This window comes from Telmatherina bonti, assembly GCF_933228915.1.
Source record: "Telmatherina bonti genome assembly, chromosome: 6".
Classification (NCBI taxonomy): domain Eukaryota; kingdom Metazoa; phylum Chordata; class Actinopteri; order Atheriniformes; family Telmatherinidae; genus Telmatherina; species Telmatherina bonti.
In genome coordinates this window covers 38,751,938-38,767,863 of record NC_136624.1, presented here as the reverse complement: position 1 = coordinate 38,767,863, position 15,926 = coordinate 38,751,938, and the positions used below count along the sequence as shown (strand labels likewise).

The following is a 15,926-nucleotide window of genomic DNA, read 5'->3' as shown; positions in this document are numbered from 1 at the left end:
TATCTGACCTTTCTCCTGCTTTTGCTTCAGGTATTCCAAACAGAGACTGGGAACAGTTGATACCAGTCGACTTTACTGGTCTCTTTCCTGAATGTGTCACCAGTTACTGATGATCCCATCTCGGTGAATCGCTGCCATAGATCAGATTAAATGTGCTGCTCTCGTTCGGTCCCACGGCGTGCCGGTGCATCTCCCGGGGTGCCTGGAGATGCATGCTCTGCTACGAGCTTTCTACCCCCCCCCCACGGTGATGCATGCTCTGCTACGAGCTTTCTACCCCCCCCCCCCCCCACCCCCCACGGTGATACATGCTCTGCTACGAGCTTCTACCCCACCCTTCTTCTCCCAAGCCTCTGGCTTCTCGTTTGATGTGCGCCGGTGATGGTGGTGTATTGCTGTGGGGGCCAGTGAGAGTGACAAAGATGAGGGGAGGTGTCAGCAAGACAATGCAGGGGTGTAGTGGCGGGTCAGGGGTCACGTTTGATCTGGGGTGGGGGGCCCCTTCCTGCTTCATCCTATCATCACACGCAGACTTCTGGGAAAAGTGAAAACAAAAGATGTTCAGATGAGTTCCCAAACACGGTGGCGAGCGGGGAGACGGGTAGAGCGGCGGAGGGGGTGGGGGGGCTCACACCACCGCGCAGATAAGAGCCTCTGTAGATGGATGTGTGTGTTCTGAGATGTCTTCCCACCGCTGATTAGCTCTGTCAAATTTACATGCATCACATTTGACCTAAATAAAGTTGTGCAAACTTTATGTGGCGTGGAGGGATTTGTAGAAGCCGGCTGGGTAATTAAAGCAGCTCAGAGGGCTATGAGCCCCTCCCTCATGAGGCAGAACACTTTCTGGCTCCATGCCATGCACTGAAAATGACTAACTTTCATTATTTAACATTTAGACAAAAGAAAGCAAAATTTTACTCTTCACAGTTCATATAAAAGGAATTTCTGATCATGTTTTATGAAAACAAATGAAAATTTTTACCTTCGGTGAAACTTTTCTATTCTGAGTGAAAGATTTTCCTCTTTATACATAATTATATGGATACGAACGTTTATGTCGTTCAAAAGAGACAAAAGCAACACAATGAGAGTCTTTTATTAAAATTTAAGAACAATATTGACTGAGTTTCTTTGTCTTAAAAGAAAAATGAATCAACAATCAGATGGAGCTGGAATGTAAGAGCTGCTGTTTGCCTCCTGCACAAACATTCGTACCTTTTCTCCTCCCGGAACGAGGTGAGAGGTCGCAGCATGTTCCTGTCCGGTCCAGTCCCTCACCGGTCAGGACAGAACCACACACTGAGCCACGTACTCGTTCAACTCCAAGCCTGTCGCTTCCCATCCATCCCCACGTGCAACGCCCCTTCTGATTATCCCAGCATAGTCCAGCCCAGCTCCACTCCCTCCTGTAACGCTGCCGTGTGTGTGTGTGTGTGTGTGTCTGCCTGTCACAGCGTGTTAGACTTTCAGTAACTCGGTGAACCCGGACATGAAAGGAACTGCTGCCGGGTGAAATGGCACACCTCTTTTTTTTTACTTTTTTTTTTTATTCTTACTGCAGGAGCTTCCAGCTGCAAAGTCCAATAATTATTTCCCTCATTTTCTTTTGCTGCTTCTGTTTCAGATCCACCCAACATTAAACCAGTTCAAAGTCTGAACATGTTTACAGGTTAAAAGAAAAACAGAAAGCACAACTGATTTCTATCTGTCCTCATTTCCATGTCCCAGTGCTCAGCCTCCTGTGGGAGAGGTTACAAGTCCCGTAATGTGAGCTGCGTGACTGGGTCAGGCCGTCCTGTCCAAGAGGAGAACTGCCAGCATTTGTCTCCCAAACCCAGCAAGCTGAGGCGCTGTCGAAGTGGACGATGCCCCAAGTGGAAGACTGGCAGCTGGGGCGAGGTATGCCCCCCCCCCCCTCTTGCCATAAAACATCCTTTATACTTTGTTCTCACGCTGCCAGACATGTAAGCTCTTTTATACCCATATGTGTGAAAGGTGTGCAGCCGAGCCTGATGGTAGTTATGCACTATGCTAATCTGCTAAATCAGGGTTCTACACACCACATGGTGGTTTGTCAGGATGGGGCCCTGACCTGGGGGGGCATCAGATGGCTGCAACACCTCAGTACAGAAATCTCTGATGTGAAATCCCAACTTTCATCTGTAATTTAATGTAAAACTACATTTCTAACCTCTGCGTTTTCTCTCACCTTCCTCTCCTTTCTGTCCCTTCTACCCTCCCTCACTACTGCCTGTTTGTCCACAATGAGGAACACATGTGAGTCTTTAGTGGGCTACTAGAGGCTGTTCTCTCACGTCACCATGCCAGACAAACTCACAAAATGCACCTGGGTGTCTGCCTTGTGTTTGTTCCCTGTTTTTCCAGCCTCCATTTGCTCGCTGCCTTCTTTCTCTGCATTCAGAGAGACAAACCTGTTCCATACGTCAGACAGGATCTGCTGTGAACAGCTGTGGAGTAGCACGCCTGCCAGCAATGAAGCAGCTTTTAGTCATGTACAGAGTCACGGACAGTGTGTAGCAGATCGAGTGTATTGTACAAATGTTAAACTCCAGAGCACTCCCGTCTCCTTCACTTCAACGCCACATAGATGACATAAGAACAAACATTCATAATGCATTCCGGCAGTTTTATAACGACATCCGTGCCTGCAGGTGGGCTGGAAGCAACGGCATCTGCTGGAGAGAATATACATCTGACAGATGTGTTAATAATAACTAGAAAAAGCACGAAAACTGTTTAAAGATGAAGAATTGATCAGACGGCCTGTATCAGTCAGCATCCTGCCCTCATTCTGTCTGGTTTCTGTGGAAAAATCTTCAGTTTTACATCACAAAAAGCTGCTTTCACTTCCACTGGCAACACCACCCACTGCAGACCGACTTCCGCATGACTTAAAATAAGTTTTGCATTCAGCTGGTTAAGCAGGATATATTTATCTTTATAGATAATACATCACATCTCATTGCGTTAACTATTAACATAAAAAAAATGTTGGATTTTACAGTTCAGGCAATAAATCATAAAAAACATTGGTTTCTGCAAAACCATTTAAAAAATAAATCACAACAGCGAACGTGTTTATTTTAGTCTAACGTAAAAAAAACACATAGGGATGCTTGTTGCCATGGTTACAATGGCTGGTAGATGTGTTAATTTTACGTGTTTCTTCTGGCCTGTTTCCAGTGTTCAGCTTCATGTGGCGACGGCGTCCAGCAGAGGGAGGTTTTCTGCCAGGTTGGAGACCGAAGCAGCCGGCTGGAGTCCGGATGCCCCCAGCGATTCAGACCCACGTCCAGTCAGAGCTGCCGTGTCGCCGACTGTCCCTCCCGGTACCGGTGGAGAGAAGGGGAGTGGCAGGAGGTAAGTCTGGATTCATAACATCTTTCAAAAGGAGAAAAAAGTGGATTAAAACATGTTTTTCACTCTGCCTCAAGCGGTGGAAGATGAATATATTCTGGGGGAGTGGAGCTGATCCTCCCAGAGGCCATGGAAGTTCTTCTGCTGCTTCTTCTTTTGTCGTTCTTCTCCTCCTCCTTCTTATTCTGCTTCTGTTTCTGCTTCTTCTCCATGTTCTTCTTACTGCAGTTATAAGTTTGTCTTTATTTTTGTTTCTAGACTCAGTGACACACCTGTACGATATAATGTTTAAGTATTATCCATCATTAATGACTCTACTTTACAAGCTAAGATAAAACACCTTCCCACGTTTGTCGCCCAGCTTTCCGTTGAGTCTGATGTAGTTTTACTTTGACATCAACACTCCCCATCCAGTTTTGGTGAACTTACAACAGAAACTGTATCGTATCACAACATTTTGTTTTGAACAAGAATATATTTTAGTTTGAACTGAATATGGTGTCATTACGATCTGTTTCCTTGTTTGCAGCTTATTGTTGCTCAGACAGCTTTCAGACTGCAGCTACATGCTGCAGAACCATGTTGGCTGTTAGGGAACTGCACTAGGAGCTTTTTTCCCTTCGGAGTCTACGTACTGTTAGATCTGGGTCACCAAGCAGCGTGAAATGCGTTTCTGAAATGAGAGCCTAATTAGTCTGGTAAAGTGTTTGGAGGTCTCTGCCTTTGGGTCCCAATTAATAACTTTGTGTAATTAAAACTCTTCAACCAGCTGGGTTTATGCACTTACTCCATAAATGAGTTATTTTCTGTGATGCAGTGTTATTTTGTGTGTTTATGTTGTCCCTGTATGTCTAAGGTACATGTCAGAATGAGTCATTTTCTACGTTTTACCAGAAGAACTTTAATGCCTGTCAGCTTCAGTTGTAGGAGTTTAACAGGCGGTGAAGACCAAATAGCTGTCGGCGTGAAAAACGCTGTGCTGAATAAAGTCCATCCACCTACATGTCAGCACGCCAACCTCATTCCAGCTGTCAAGCATGGTGGTGGAAGTGTGATGATTTGGGCTTGTTTAGCATTTTGCAGGTAATCATGAGTTAGTCTGTATGTGCGTTTTTTTACCTGACTGTTGACTGTGACGCTGTAATCATCCTAAAACTCAGAGCGCTTCAATAAACTGTGCTGTAAGACGCTGTACTGGACTGTCGGGACTTTAAGACAAAGTCGTTTTCAGCAGACACATTGTCAGACTGAGGAAACATTTTCAGGAGACGGATGTTCTGTCATCCCTGAACCTGGTCGTGTTCTCAGCTCAGGCTTTTCCTTTCAGCAGCATCTTGCTTCGCTCTCGTCTCTTATCTACTGTTTCGCTCCAAAGTTTGGTGTATTAAAAGCTAATTACTCCCAGCCTGCTGCCCCACTTTACTGACATGTTTCATTTTAGTGTGAATGATTAAGAAATCATTTTATTGCATGCCATTTGGGAAGTCTGAATGCCTCTCTTACCCCCCCAACAGTGCAGTAAGTCCTGCGGATCAGGCCACAGGCAACGAGCCTTGCAGTGTGTGGATCACAGCCTGCAGGAGGTGCATGAGATGTACTGTGTGAACCAGATCCGACCGCCTGACATGGAAAGCTGCAACATACATGCTTGTGAACTAATCTGGATCACAGGGGAGTGGACAGAGGTGAGCTGATGAGTAGCATGCTGTCTAGATCAGTGGTTGTCTGACTGGGGGGTCATGAAATAATGCCTGGTAATTCTGATTTTTACCAGGGATGTCAAAATTAAACTAAAAGTAAGGAGATAAATCTGTGAAATTAGCCCATTTTTAACACATAAACAGCGTTGGTGCACATGTCGTGTTAACGTCTGAATTTAATATAATCTCTGCCAAAGATGCAGATTTTGGGTTAGCAGATGCTTTGCCACAGCGGTGAACTAAATCCACCAAAAGCACTTCACCTTCCTTCCTTCCTGTTGAAGACGTTTTCACATCCAGAAGGTGCTGCAGGATTACACTTCTGATAAATCCCACAGTAAATCACTCAGGCATCAGACAGCCACGAACACCAACATGTGTTATTTTGGAAAGTTTGAAAACCGCTGGTCCAGATGATGAACTCAAACCAAAGGCTTTAACTGTAAACTGAGTTTCAGTCGTTAATCGTGACAACTCTTGTACATCAGCATGAAGGTGGCAGAATTCACCGGTGAGTTTCCTTTCTCCTTCTGTCCTCCAGTGCTCAGCCAGCTGCGGTCAGGGTTACCGCCAGCGGCTCGTCTCCTGCAGTGAGGTGCATGTGGAAAATGACAACTATGAGTACGGCCATCAGTCTTTGTCCAACTGCCCTGGAACCCCCCCAGAAAGCTACATGCCCTGCAAGCTGGAGCCGTGCACACGGCCACCGGAGTGGCGGGTCGGAGTCTGGGGACCGGTGAGTGAGTCTGTGCTCCCAATCGTTGTCTGCTCATGTGGAGAAGCACGAACCAGCTTTTATACTCATGCTTTATACAGGAGAACATATCTGAAGCACTAGTTGCACATGGTTTAAGTGTTTAGAGACTTTTATGCTTCTTTTGACTGGTGAGAAGCATTTTTTATTCCCTAAATTTGTCTGACGTCATTAGTTGCTGAATTATTTGCAGCACGTTTCCACACGAAGCAGCAAATAACTTCATAAATGCTGCAGAATATATGGGAACAGTATAAAGCAGCCCGCAAACTCTGGAAGGATCTCCCTCTTTCTGTGAGGTCTGCTACGACTTTAAGTGGTTTTAAGTCTCTTTTGAAAACTAATAATTTTAAATTGGCTTTTAATCCCAGAGAGCAGGACCACTAGGCCCCGCTTTTTTGTCATATATTCACTATTTAACTGTTTTAATTCAAGCTTTTAATGTTGATTTGTAGGGGTGGGAAAATCGAATAAAAAAATCGAAAATCGGGATTTTTTGCTTCACAATTTAAATTTTTTTTTTCAAGTAAATAAAATCAATCCACTATAAAAATTTTTGTCACTTTTTAATTGTTTTTATTGATATTTTTACTTGTCTTCTTGGGCATTATAGCAGCAGAATGATGATCTGGCTGCTGTGTTGTTTTTTCCTCATTGATATCAAGTAAAATGACGAGCAAAAAGAAGTTTTCTACATTTTTATTTGTTTTTAATTTACAAAAATCAGCAATATCAAAGAAATGTGAGAATCGCAATTTAAATTGACTCGTCACCCAAAAAATCGGAATCGAATCGAATCGGGACAAAAGGATATCGTCCCAGCCCTATTGATTTATTTGATCAACCTGTGCAGCACTTTGGAAACCTTGTGGTTTATGAAAGTGCTTTATAAATACAGTTTTTATTGATTGATTGAACTGATTTTTAACAGAAACTCAACAAAGATTTTGTTTCTTCTTCAAATACGTTTTTAAAAAATTTCTAGTTCCGTGTTCAGATATGTGAAGATTTGATGCTGGTTTTATTATCTGAATCATGTTGATGTACCGGTGCTATATTTTTTTATTTTTTGAACAAAAGCAGCGTTTTAAGGTTTAACTTTCAGCTCGGAGTGATCGCAGCAGCATTTCCAACCAAAGGACAAGCGAAGCAGTTCGAACAGGATCGTTTAATATCTAAAACTGTAAAATCCTGTTTTTACATTCATCCCTTTGAGCTGTAAGATCTTTCTGTTGCATCAGGTCGTAATTCATGACTGATAAAATCCTCATGTCGTCGTATAAAGATTATACCTGATTATAATGACATAATTGCTGTTGTAAAGTCGGAATGATCAAAGCCGAATTGTTATCTGGGTGACTGGAATTTCTTGCTGCTCCTTCGGGGTCATGTTGCAGGGAAGTTGGGTAAGTAGGGAACGTCCTTCTCCTGGCCCCCTATTGCCAGCTTCCATGAGCAGTGGTTACTGGGTCTTCCACGGGGTCTCCTCCCAGTGGGACGTGTCCAGAACACCTCACCTCAGGCGTCCAGGGGGCGTCCTAGCTAGATGCCTTCACATCTGGCTCCTCTTATTGTAGAGGCGGAATCCGCTTGTTTTTAGTGATCATCCAGTTTTCCCCCCACTCAGAAGATTAGTAAACATGCTATAACTCCACTATCTTTGCCTGTTTTTGGGGTTATCTAGCATGAGTGAAAGGTAAAGTAGATCCCGGCCAGGTGGTGCGTCCATCCGAGAGCTTACACACACATTGTGACGCAACCACACATTCAGATGTTTGGTTTAGGCTCCAGGCACGTTAAAGCTCTGACATCCAGCTGCACAGAGCTGAATGAGACAGAAGTTCATGTGAGACTGGTGGTTTGTCCTGCTTTGCTTTAGTGTTCAGCGAGCTGTGGGGATGGCGTGATGGTGAGGACAGTACAGTGTCTTTCTGCAGACGGTCAAGAAAGCAACAGATGTTTTCAAGAGGAAATGCCCGACAGCAGAAAAACCTGCAGAAGTCCGAGCTGTAAGTCCAGCAGGAACACTCCTGTTTCCTTTTTTAGCGTCATTTTAGAAGCTGCCAGGGTAACGTAGAACTATCAGCATCCATCGTTGTGTGTAGCTCAGCGCGGCCTGGCCCTCCCAGAGAGCCGGCCATTGCTGAAATACTCACCCTCCAAAGCAACAGTCTGTGTCCTTCCTTACAGTAGCATGGGATATGAAGCATTGAGTAGTGGATGGAGTGATTTACCACCTTCTGCATGTGTGCTTGTCCTGTTTTATGTACATAACCCACTGCTGAACACGTACTTTCTCTTATTTTATGTCCTGAAGGCCATTTGCCTTCAAGCTGTCTTGACATCCAGAACATGAACGGTCCTCTTCCAGACAGCGAGCACTTTCTCAGTATCCAAGGAAAAACTCTCAAGGTAAGAAAAAAATCCCTTTCTTGCCCCACAAAGGGCCCAAGTGCAGGTTGTGGAGCTTTTATTTATGATGAGTGATTATTTAGCTTTTTTCCTGTAACATTACTTCTTTGTTTTGCCTTTCCTTCTGCTTCTGTATGTTCTCGCACCTCTGCTTCCCCTCTTACTCTTTATTTCCCCCCTCCTCAGGTCTATTGTGCAGGAATGCAGACAGAGACCCCAGAGGAGTACATCACCTTGGCGACCGGCGAGGGGGAGAATTTTTCAGAGATCTTTGGCTTCAGGTAAACAGCAAGCCAGATAACAATGAGAACAGCCGGTTTTATTGCAACAATGCAGCTGACTCCTGGAAGCGTTCTCCATAAATGAGGAAATTCCACAGGAATTCTCCGTTAAGCTAAGGTTTCTCTTGTGTGTGTGTGTGTGTGTGTGTGTGTGTGTGTGTGTGTCTCCCAGGCTCAATGACCCCACCCAATGCCCAGCCAATGGCTCCAGAAGAGAAGACTGTGACTGTCGGAGAGACTATCCAGCCGCCGGCATCACCACCTTCTCTAAAGTTCGCCTGGACATTAGAAGGATGAGCATCATCAGTGAGTTACTCTCTCACACACACACACACACACACACACACACACATGTAACAGCATCCAGGGTCAATGTGAACTCAAATGAGAACTTCCGTTGCTTTTAATTAAGTTCACAAGCGTTAACGGCAGCAAGATGCTTTTATTTGTGTGACACCGACGAGGCTGCAGCAGATAAACCGAATCCCACGTCCGCTGCCATCTGGTTGGCCTTGGGAACAGGCCGCACTGGTTGTACTGGTGAACAACACAGGGCTCGGTTTTATGGGAGATGGAAGCCATGACTTGTCTGAAACCTTTCGGTAAGACATTCTAAAACAGTCATGTTTTCTGTGTGTTGATGTTTAGCTACAGACTGGCGGTTTGCCTTCACCCAGGAGGGGAGGAGCGTTCCCTTCGCGACAGCTGGAGATTGCTACAGTGCTGCTGGTTGTCCTCAGGTGGGAATAAAAAAGATAAAATCATCATTTTACTTGATGTAATAAATAGGAATTAGAATCATTGCAATGGAACTTAAATTAAGGAATGTAATATTTGTTATTGTTGACACCTACAGCTGTGCTTTTGCATCATGGTAAACAATCCTACATTATAATTAAACATGTTACTTTATGCCTTAAAATTAAATTGCCATAATCTTAATAAAGTTAATATTTGCACTTTGTCAGTCCTGCTTTGTGTTGAGCGTCCGGATCCAGTCGTGACGTCTCACGCTTCGCTTCTACAGTCTCAGTACGAGCTTCATAAAGTCGGTTTTATTTAAAGTTTTCTCTCCTTTTCAGGGCCGGTTTCAGGTCAACTTGTCAGGAACCAGTCTTAAGGTGGCTGAGGGCGTCTCGTGGGTTTCCCAGGGCTCCTATCCAGTGGCTAATATACAAATATCTCAGGTGACTCACACTTCTCTGTCAGCATCTAAGAAACGACTGAACCATAAATCCGATTTTAGATGTCCAGAAGTATAAATCTGTATTTATCAAACATAAAACCAAGCAGCTGGACATGCTCAGGAAGTAAACAGCTGTCAGAGTTGCATTTTAATTTCAGTCAATGTTTATTCCACTCTGTTCTTGGAAATATTCTCACACACTCGGCTGATAAATGAAGGTTATTGTTGTTTCTGGTCTCTCAGAGTTCCCCGAGCCTCAGGCCACTAAGTGGACGTACGCATGGCCAGGTTGGCGTTCCAAGCTCTACATCTCCCACCTTTAATGCTTTCTTCTGCACCCTCCATTTGTTAAATAAAGATCAGGTTGTAGCGCACAAAGCCCAGACAACATGTTGTGTTGTTGCTCTCAGTGAAACGTCCAAAGCCAGCTGGTCCTCTTCAGGGACTTTAAACAAAGCCGGGTTGTGACGGCTGGAGGGAGGCAGTACTCCCCTGAAGATGCAGTGGATTTTCATGTGTCAGTATGGTGACATTTACTCACCAGAGATTTCTCGATGAAATCACCACGATAAATAAAGCGAGGGACCGGATTATTGTTCTGGTAGTTTCTGCGTCTGATTACTCGGTCCGCACCTGGCAGCAACCTTCTCGTACGCCTTAAAAAAGAAAACTAAAACATCCAGTACAATTTTAGAACAGGTCCTAAATAACTTACACACACACATCTAAAAGAATTACCTTTAGTGGGTTAAACTATATAAAATATGATATTTGTTGGTGTTTTTTTTATTACAATAAACATATCAGCTTTAATAATAATAACAATAATGATAATGATTATTATTATTAGCATTATTAGCATAATTAGCATGATTATTACGACCATTGTTTTTGGAAGATTCAGTGTTTCCTCTGCTAAGGGAGATATTTAAGGGAACACAGAGGCTCCTACCTTTAGTATTTACAGAGATCATCCAGCTTATATCATGGCTGCCAGATGCTTCTGGGTCATTTCACTCAGCTGGGAGCTTTACCACATCCAAAAAGTGTTCCATCGGCCCCCTGGTCGATGTGTGGGCTTTAGGTCACAAAATCTGTGTGAATCTAATGTGGAGAATCATCTGTGTTGCAGGATGTAATAAACATTTCCAAGTATTTCATATATTTGGTTTAAGTTGGGCTGAAAAAATGATCATGTGAACATACCAATTCTGTTCACAGTTTTCCCTGGCTGCACCTGAGAAGGGATGGGTGTCACAGAGTCCTGTTCTTACTAAAGTTTAACTAACTAGCAACCTTCATGCTGGACCAAACTGCGAGCTGAAACGCTGAAGCGTTGTTCCTCTTGTGTCCACAGGATGGCAGCAGAGTGTCAGGAACGTGTGGAGGCTACTGTGGGAAATGTTTACCATCCTCTGGAAGCAGCCTACCTGTAACAGTGGAGTAGATCTGAAACCATCCAACAGGGGATGAGAAAAGTTGGCAAAATAGAATATCCGTTTCTGGAAACTGAATCCACGTCCTTCCTTCATGCAGTTGTGATGAGGTCGTGTCGGTATACACACTTTTAATGACTGAATATTAACCCTGATGCCTGTTTAAGCTTCCTCTGGATGTCCATGACTGTCTTCAGGTGTTTGTCTTTTTTGGTGCTATAGCCAACCTGTCCATCACATCACCTTTTTTTCCTCCATGTATGTATAGTGTAAATGAATCAGGTGTAAGTACTGTAAATAGTTTAAAAAATAGTCTTATTTATCGTACTCGCCATTATTTTTTCTGTTTTAATTTAATACTTTTTTTTTTTTGCTTCAGGTGCCATTTGTTAACCTTTTGCTCCTTATTTTATTATTTCCCTTTAAAATAACTCAACATGGCATATGTTACAGCTATAATAAGTTCTTTTTTTTATCTCTTATGTTTTCTTTAATCTAATGATGTTATCGTCCGGTGGATTTAGTGCAGTGAGGCGTCTCCGGTCTGTTGTTGTGACGCAGCGCCGCTTCACACCTGAACTCTTGCAGCAGAAAGCATGTAGTGTGAGCTGCTGTAGTTTGTTTCAAACTACACATTTCCCTCCTTGCCAGTCTGGTTGAGACCAGATCCAAAACCAGTTCTCTGTCTGGCTTCCTCCAGCTGTTCGCTGCAGCTGGAGGCTGTCATCCAACAGGGGGGGTGGAAGCTCATTAAGTGGCAATTAAAAGGGTCAGGTGCAACAAATACGCCAAAGGGAAAGGCAAAGGTGTTGCTGCCATGTTTCCCTGCTGACACCGTGGGGAGAAAGCAAGGTCGCTCCATAAAAAGCAACGATGTGAATCAGTGCAGAATATCCATCCCACATCTGTGGAAGAAGTTTAGTCACTCTGAAGCCTTGCTCACACACATGCCTGTCTGGATCAAATGGAGAAAAAAGTTTAGGTTCCAAGAGTTTAAGCTTCCAGACATCAGAGAGCAGGATTCCTCGGTGTTCCTGCATATCTGCAGGGGAGCGTGTAACGACCAGAAGGAGCCATTAGCCTTTAGCTTTTACCCAACATTTCAGGTTATCTTATCTGAAGCAGCTTGAAAGATAAAAAAAGACTTCACCTCAAGCCAAATGAGATTCCACAGAGCCTCTGGAGACACCTCTCCATCTGCTGAGCTCACAGTCCTGCAGTGTGAGTCCAGATGCTGCCGGTAAACCAGCGTCTCCTGCACCTCGCGTTCCTTTCTCCATCGTTGTTTTGTCTTAAAGAGTCTGTCCAAACTGGAACTCACATGCTTCCGTTTAGAGCATTCTGACGTGTTCTATGTGAAGATATCAGGGTACTTTGTGTATGTTTTTATGTCTCTGTCGGCTGTTATGCAGTATTATTAACTTATCCTGCCAGATTTCAGAAGGCATGGAGAACAATGAGATGATTCTTTGTAGTATTTCAGTTTATTTATGTCCAGTAGAAAATGCTAAACTGTTTAAGAAGCCATAATTTGCCATTTGAAGCTGTTCTGATTGGTGCTTTTTTAGTGTCTTGGGTGCAAATGTGCACATTTCAGCCAAAGGGAATTTACTGTAGTTTTATTCTGCATCTGCAACACTAAAGGCACAGGGAAGAAATCTTTTGGTGTCTTACAGAAGCTCACAACTGACGGTTGCCGTTGCCAGAATGTAATTCAGTCATCAGAGCTCTCAGGTGTCATTAAAAAGGGATCATTTTATTTAAATGTATTTTTCTTTGTTTTACATACCTGCCACATGTTTATTAGGCAACAAAACATGTATTAGTTGCATTTAACAATGTAAAATGTCTTTATGTATTCACTGTTTTATTTGCAAATATTTATTTGACCTTTTGTTTGTGAATGTACATAAGCCACGGCCATGAATGATTTACCACAGCGGTGCCGTAAAACGAAGCATTTAGCAACACGGTTCCTGTTCTCGGTCCAGTTATTTATATGTAAGTTGTATCAGAATAAACTGTAGAAGCAGAGTTGGTGATGCCACTGGAAAGGTGTGATTTATGTACGAGGCCAGTGATTGCAGTGTAATGAAAAGCCCGACACGCGTGTCTGTCTGCTCTTCACACTAATAAATCATTTTCACAGCAGTTTGTCCTCCACTGTAATGACTGGCTGTAAAAATCATGAGGAGATTATAATCTGGGTAATATTTGCACCATAAAATCCTCACTTCAGAAGCGTTTTGTGTAATTATTATCACATCCTTCACCCCATCAGTCGACCTTCTGACCAGACGGGTGGGCTTTATGGAGCTAATCTGTGTTGATAACACATGAATGATCAAACCAGTTTAATTATGTTGACATGAAAACAGCCAGCATCATTTGTGTGTTTTATGAATGATTTATTTGGAAATTTGAGGACCTATTAAAATTCAAGATACTTCAAATCATGTACAAAGTAAATAATTATCAACTACCCAGCAGCATCCAAAAGCTTTTCCAGATAAGAGAGAACATAAGAGAGGAACATCCATTTTCAAAAAACCAGCTGTGAGAACAAATGCTAAACTCCATTGTGTTTCTACAAGAGGAGTTCAGCTCTGGAGCAGCTGCAGGAAAGAAATAAAATCACGTCAATCAATAGGAAAATTTAAACAAATGATAAAAGATGAGAAAATTAAAAGTTATGAGGCAAATAAGGTTATTTTTTTAAAGCAATGTATGCTGAATTCTATGATTTATTGTGTGTATTACGACTGTTTACGTTTAAGTTTCATTGTAATGGAATTTAATGTGCATTACTGTATTTTTCATGCTGTAAAAATGTTATGGTGTCATTGATAAGTGGGTTTTGGACTAGATAAGTGCCCAACTTCTTCTAAAACCCTTTTTCGAACTTAAGAAACTTATTTTATTTGTTGTAACCAATATTTGTTCTTTTCAAAGTCCTTTTTTTTAGTTTGAAATAAATAAAAACATGCTAAATCCACATGATGCTAAACATCCACTTGACAGCCAGAGCAGCTCCTATTTTTCAGCATCTTTTACCAGTTAGAACATTTTCAAGCCAAAGTCATGCAGTACTTTTTACTCCTGCTACGACGGTTTACTGAAGTACTCCTGTAATCTAATTTTGATGATTTATCACCGTCCCATAATCATCATCTACATCCACACAACAGCTGGCTCGAGCTGACTGAAAGGAATGATATTAATGAAATAGATTTCATGCTTTAGGTGTTTCTGCTGGGCTTTACGGAACAGAATACGACAGAAATTTACCCATGAAAAGATAAAGCCAAAACACCAGAGACGTGAAGCACATGAAGAAAAAGGGAACAGAGCATGAGCGAGTTCCTCAGCTTCCTCAGGAACTGGCTGAGAACCCAGTGGGGTCTTCAGACAGAGCCTTCTGCACAGCTCTCTTCTAACAAGCTCCTTCACTTCCTGTCACCTTTTTATCTCCTCTGACCAGTCTGCATATTCACCTCTGACATCTTCAAGACATTTTGGTCCATGTTGTCTCTTTTTCAGACCATTTTCTGGAAACCTTAGAGATGGTTGTGGGTGAAAATCCCAGCAGCTCATCGGCACTCAGACCAGTCTGGTCTTACAAAGTCCCCTAAATCCTTTTCTTCCTTATTCTGGTGTTTTGTACATCAGCATCACATCTTGTGACATGAACCGTTTTTATTTGAGTTTTATCTGTGTTAAATTAGATTATTTTCAGTTTCTGTACATAGAGTCTGCTCACAACGACAACCGTCCTCGAGGTTCTTTAAAGAGAAACTAATTCATGCACTTTGGCCTAATTCACCAATCAAATTATAATCTAGTTAAATGAAATTCCATGAAGTTGTAGTCACACGATGAGAATAAGCCAGGCTAACGAAGTCTGGGTGGCAACAAATCTCTGGGAGTTTTCAGGTTTCCACGGTGACAGGGGAGAGCAGCATCTTCTGTCTACCAGGTAGACAAAATTATTAGACAGCATGGAATAAACTTTCATTGTTATGCAGATGATACTCAACTATACTTATCCTTTAAACCAGATGAAACAAATCAGCCCAATAGGCTACAAAATTGTCTCATAGACATAAAGACTTGGATGTCTAGAAATTTTCTCCTCTTAAACTCAGATAAGACTGAAGTAATTCTCGTTGGATCTGAAAAACTCAGAGCTAAATTTTCCAGTTTTGTAATGAACCTGGATGGCATTACTTTAGCTTCCAGTGCTACAGTGAGAAACCTTGGAGTAATATTTGACCCTGACCTGTCCTTTGGCCCACATATTAAGCAGGTTACTAAAACAGCCTTCTTTCATTTATGTAATATAGCCAAAATTAGGGACATTCTGTCTCGGAGTGATGCAGAAAAACTGGTTCACGCTTTTGTTACTTCGAGACTAGATTACTGTAACTCTCTATTACTGGGCTGTCCTAAATATGCCCTGAAAACCCTTCAGCTGATCCAGAATTCTGCAGCCAGAGTCCTGACCAGAACCAGCAGGAGAGATCATATTTCTCCAGTTTTAGCCTCTCTTCATTGGCTGCCTGTTGAATCTAGAATAGAATTTAAAATCCTTCTCCTTACATATAAAGCCCTCCACAACCAGGCACCACTATATATCAAAGACCTCATTGTTCCTTATATACCAAGTAGAGTACTTCGTTCGCAGACTGCAGGCTTACTTGTGGTTCGTAGAGTCTCAAGAGCCGAGCAGGAGGCAGAGCCTTTGGTTATCAGGCCCCTCTCTTATGGAATAAGCTC

At 42.7% G+C, this 15,926-nt stretch overlaps 1 protein-coding gene across 1 annotated transcript; it reads left to right on the top strand.

The window, feature by feature from the left end:
• Nucleotides 1–308: 308 nt before the first annotated feature.
• LOC306757196 (A disintegrin and metalloproteinase with thrombospondin motifs 9-like) lies at nt 309–13,096 on the top strand (the record flags this gene model as incomplete). The annotated part of the gene is made up of 12 exons (XM_079242160.1): nt 309–407; nt 1,732–1,902; nt 3,208–3,384; nt 4,896–5,066; nt 5,623–5,817; nt 7,715–7,844; nt 8,153–8,247; nt 8,434–8,528; nt 8,701–8,834; nt 9,177–9,268; nt 9,611–9,715; nt 11,072–13,096. The coding sequence occupies 12 exons, from the start codon at nt 309–311 to the stop codon at nt 11,159–11,161; spliced, it is 1,554 nt and encodes a 517-aa protein (XP_079098286.1). The 3' UTR covers nt 11,162–13,096.
• Between the last annotated feature and the right edge of the window lie 2,830 nt (nt 13,097–15,926).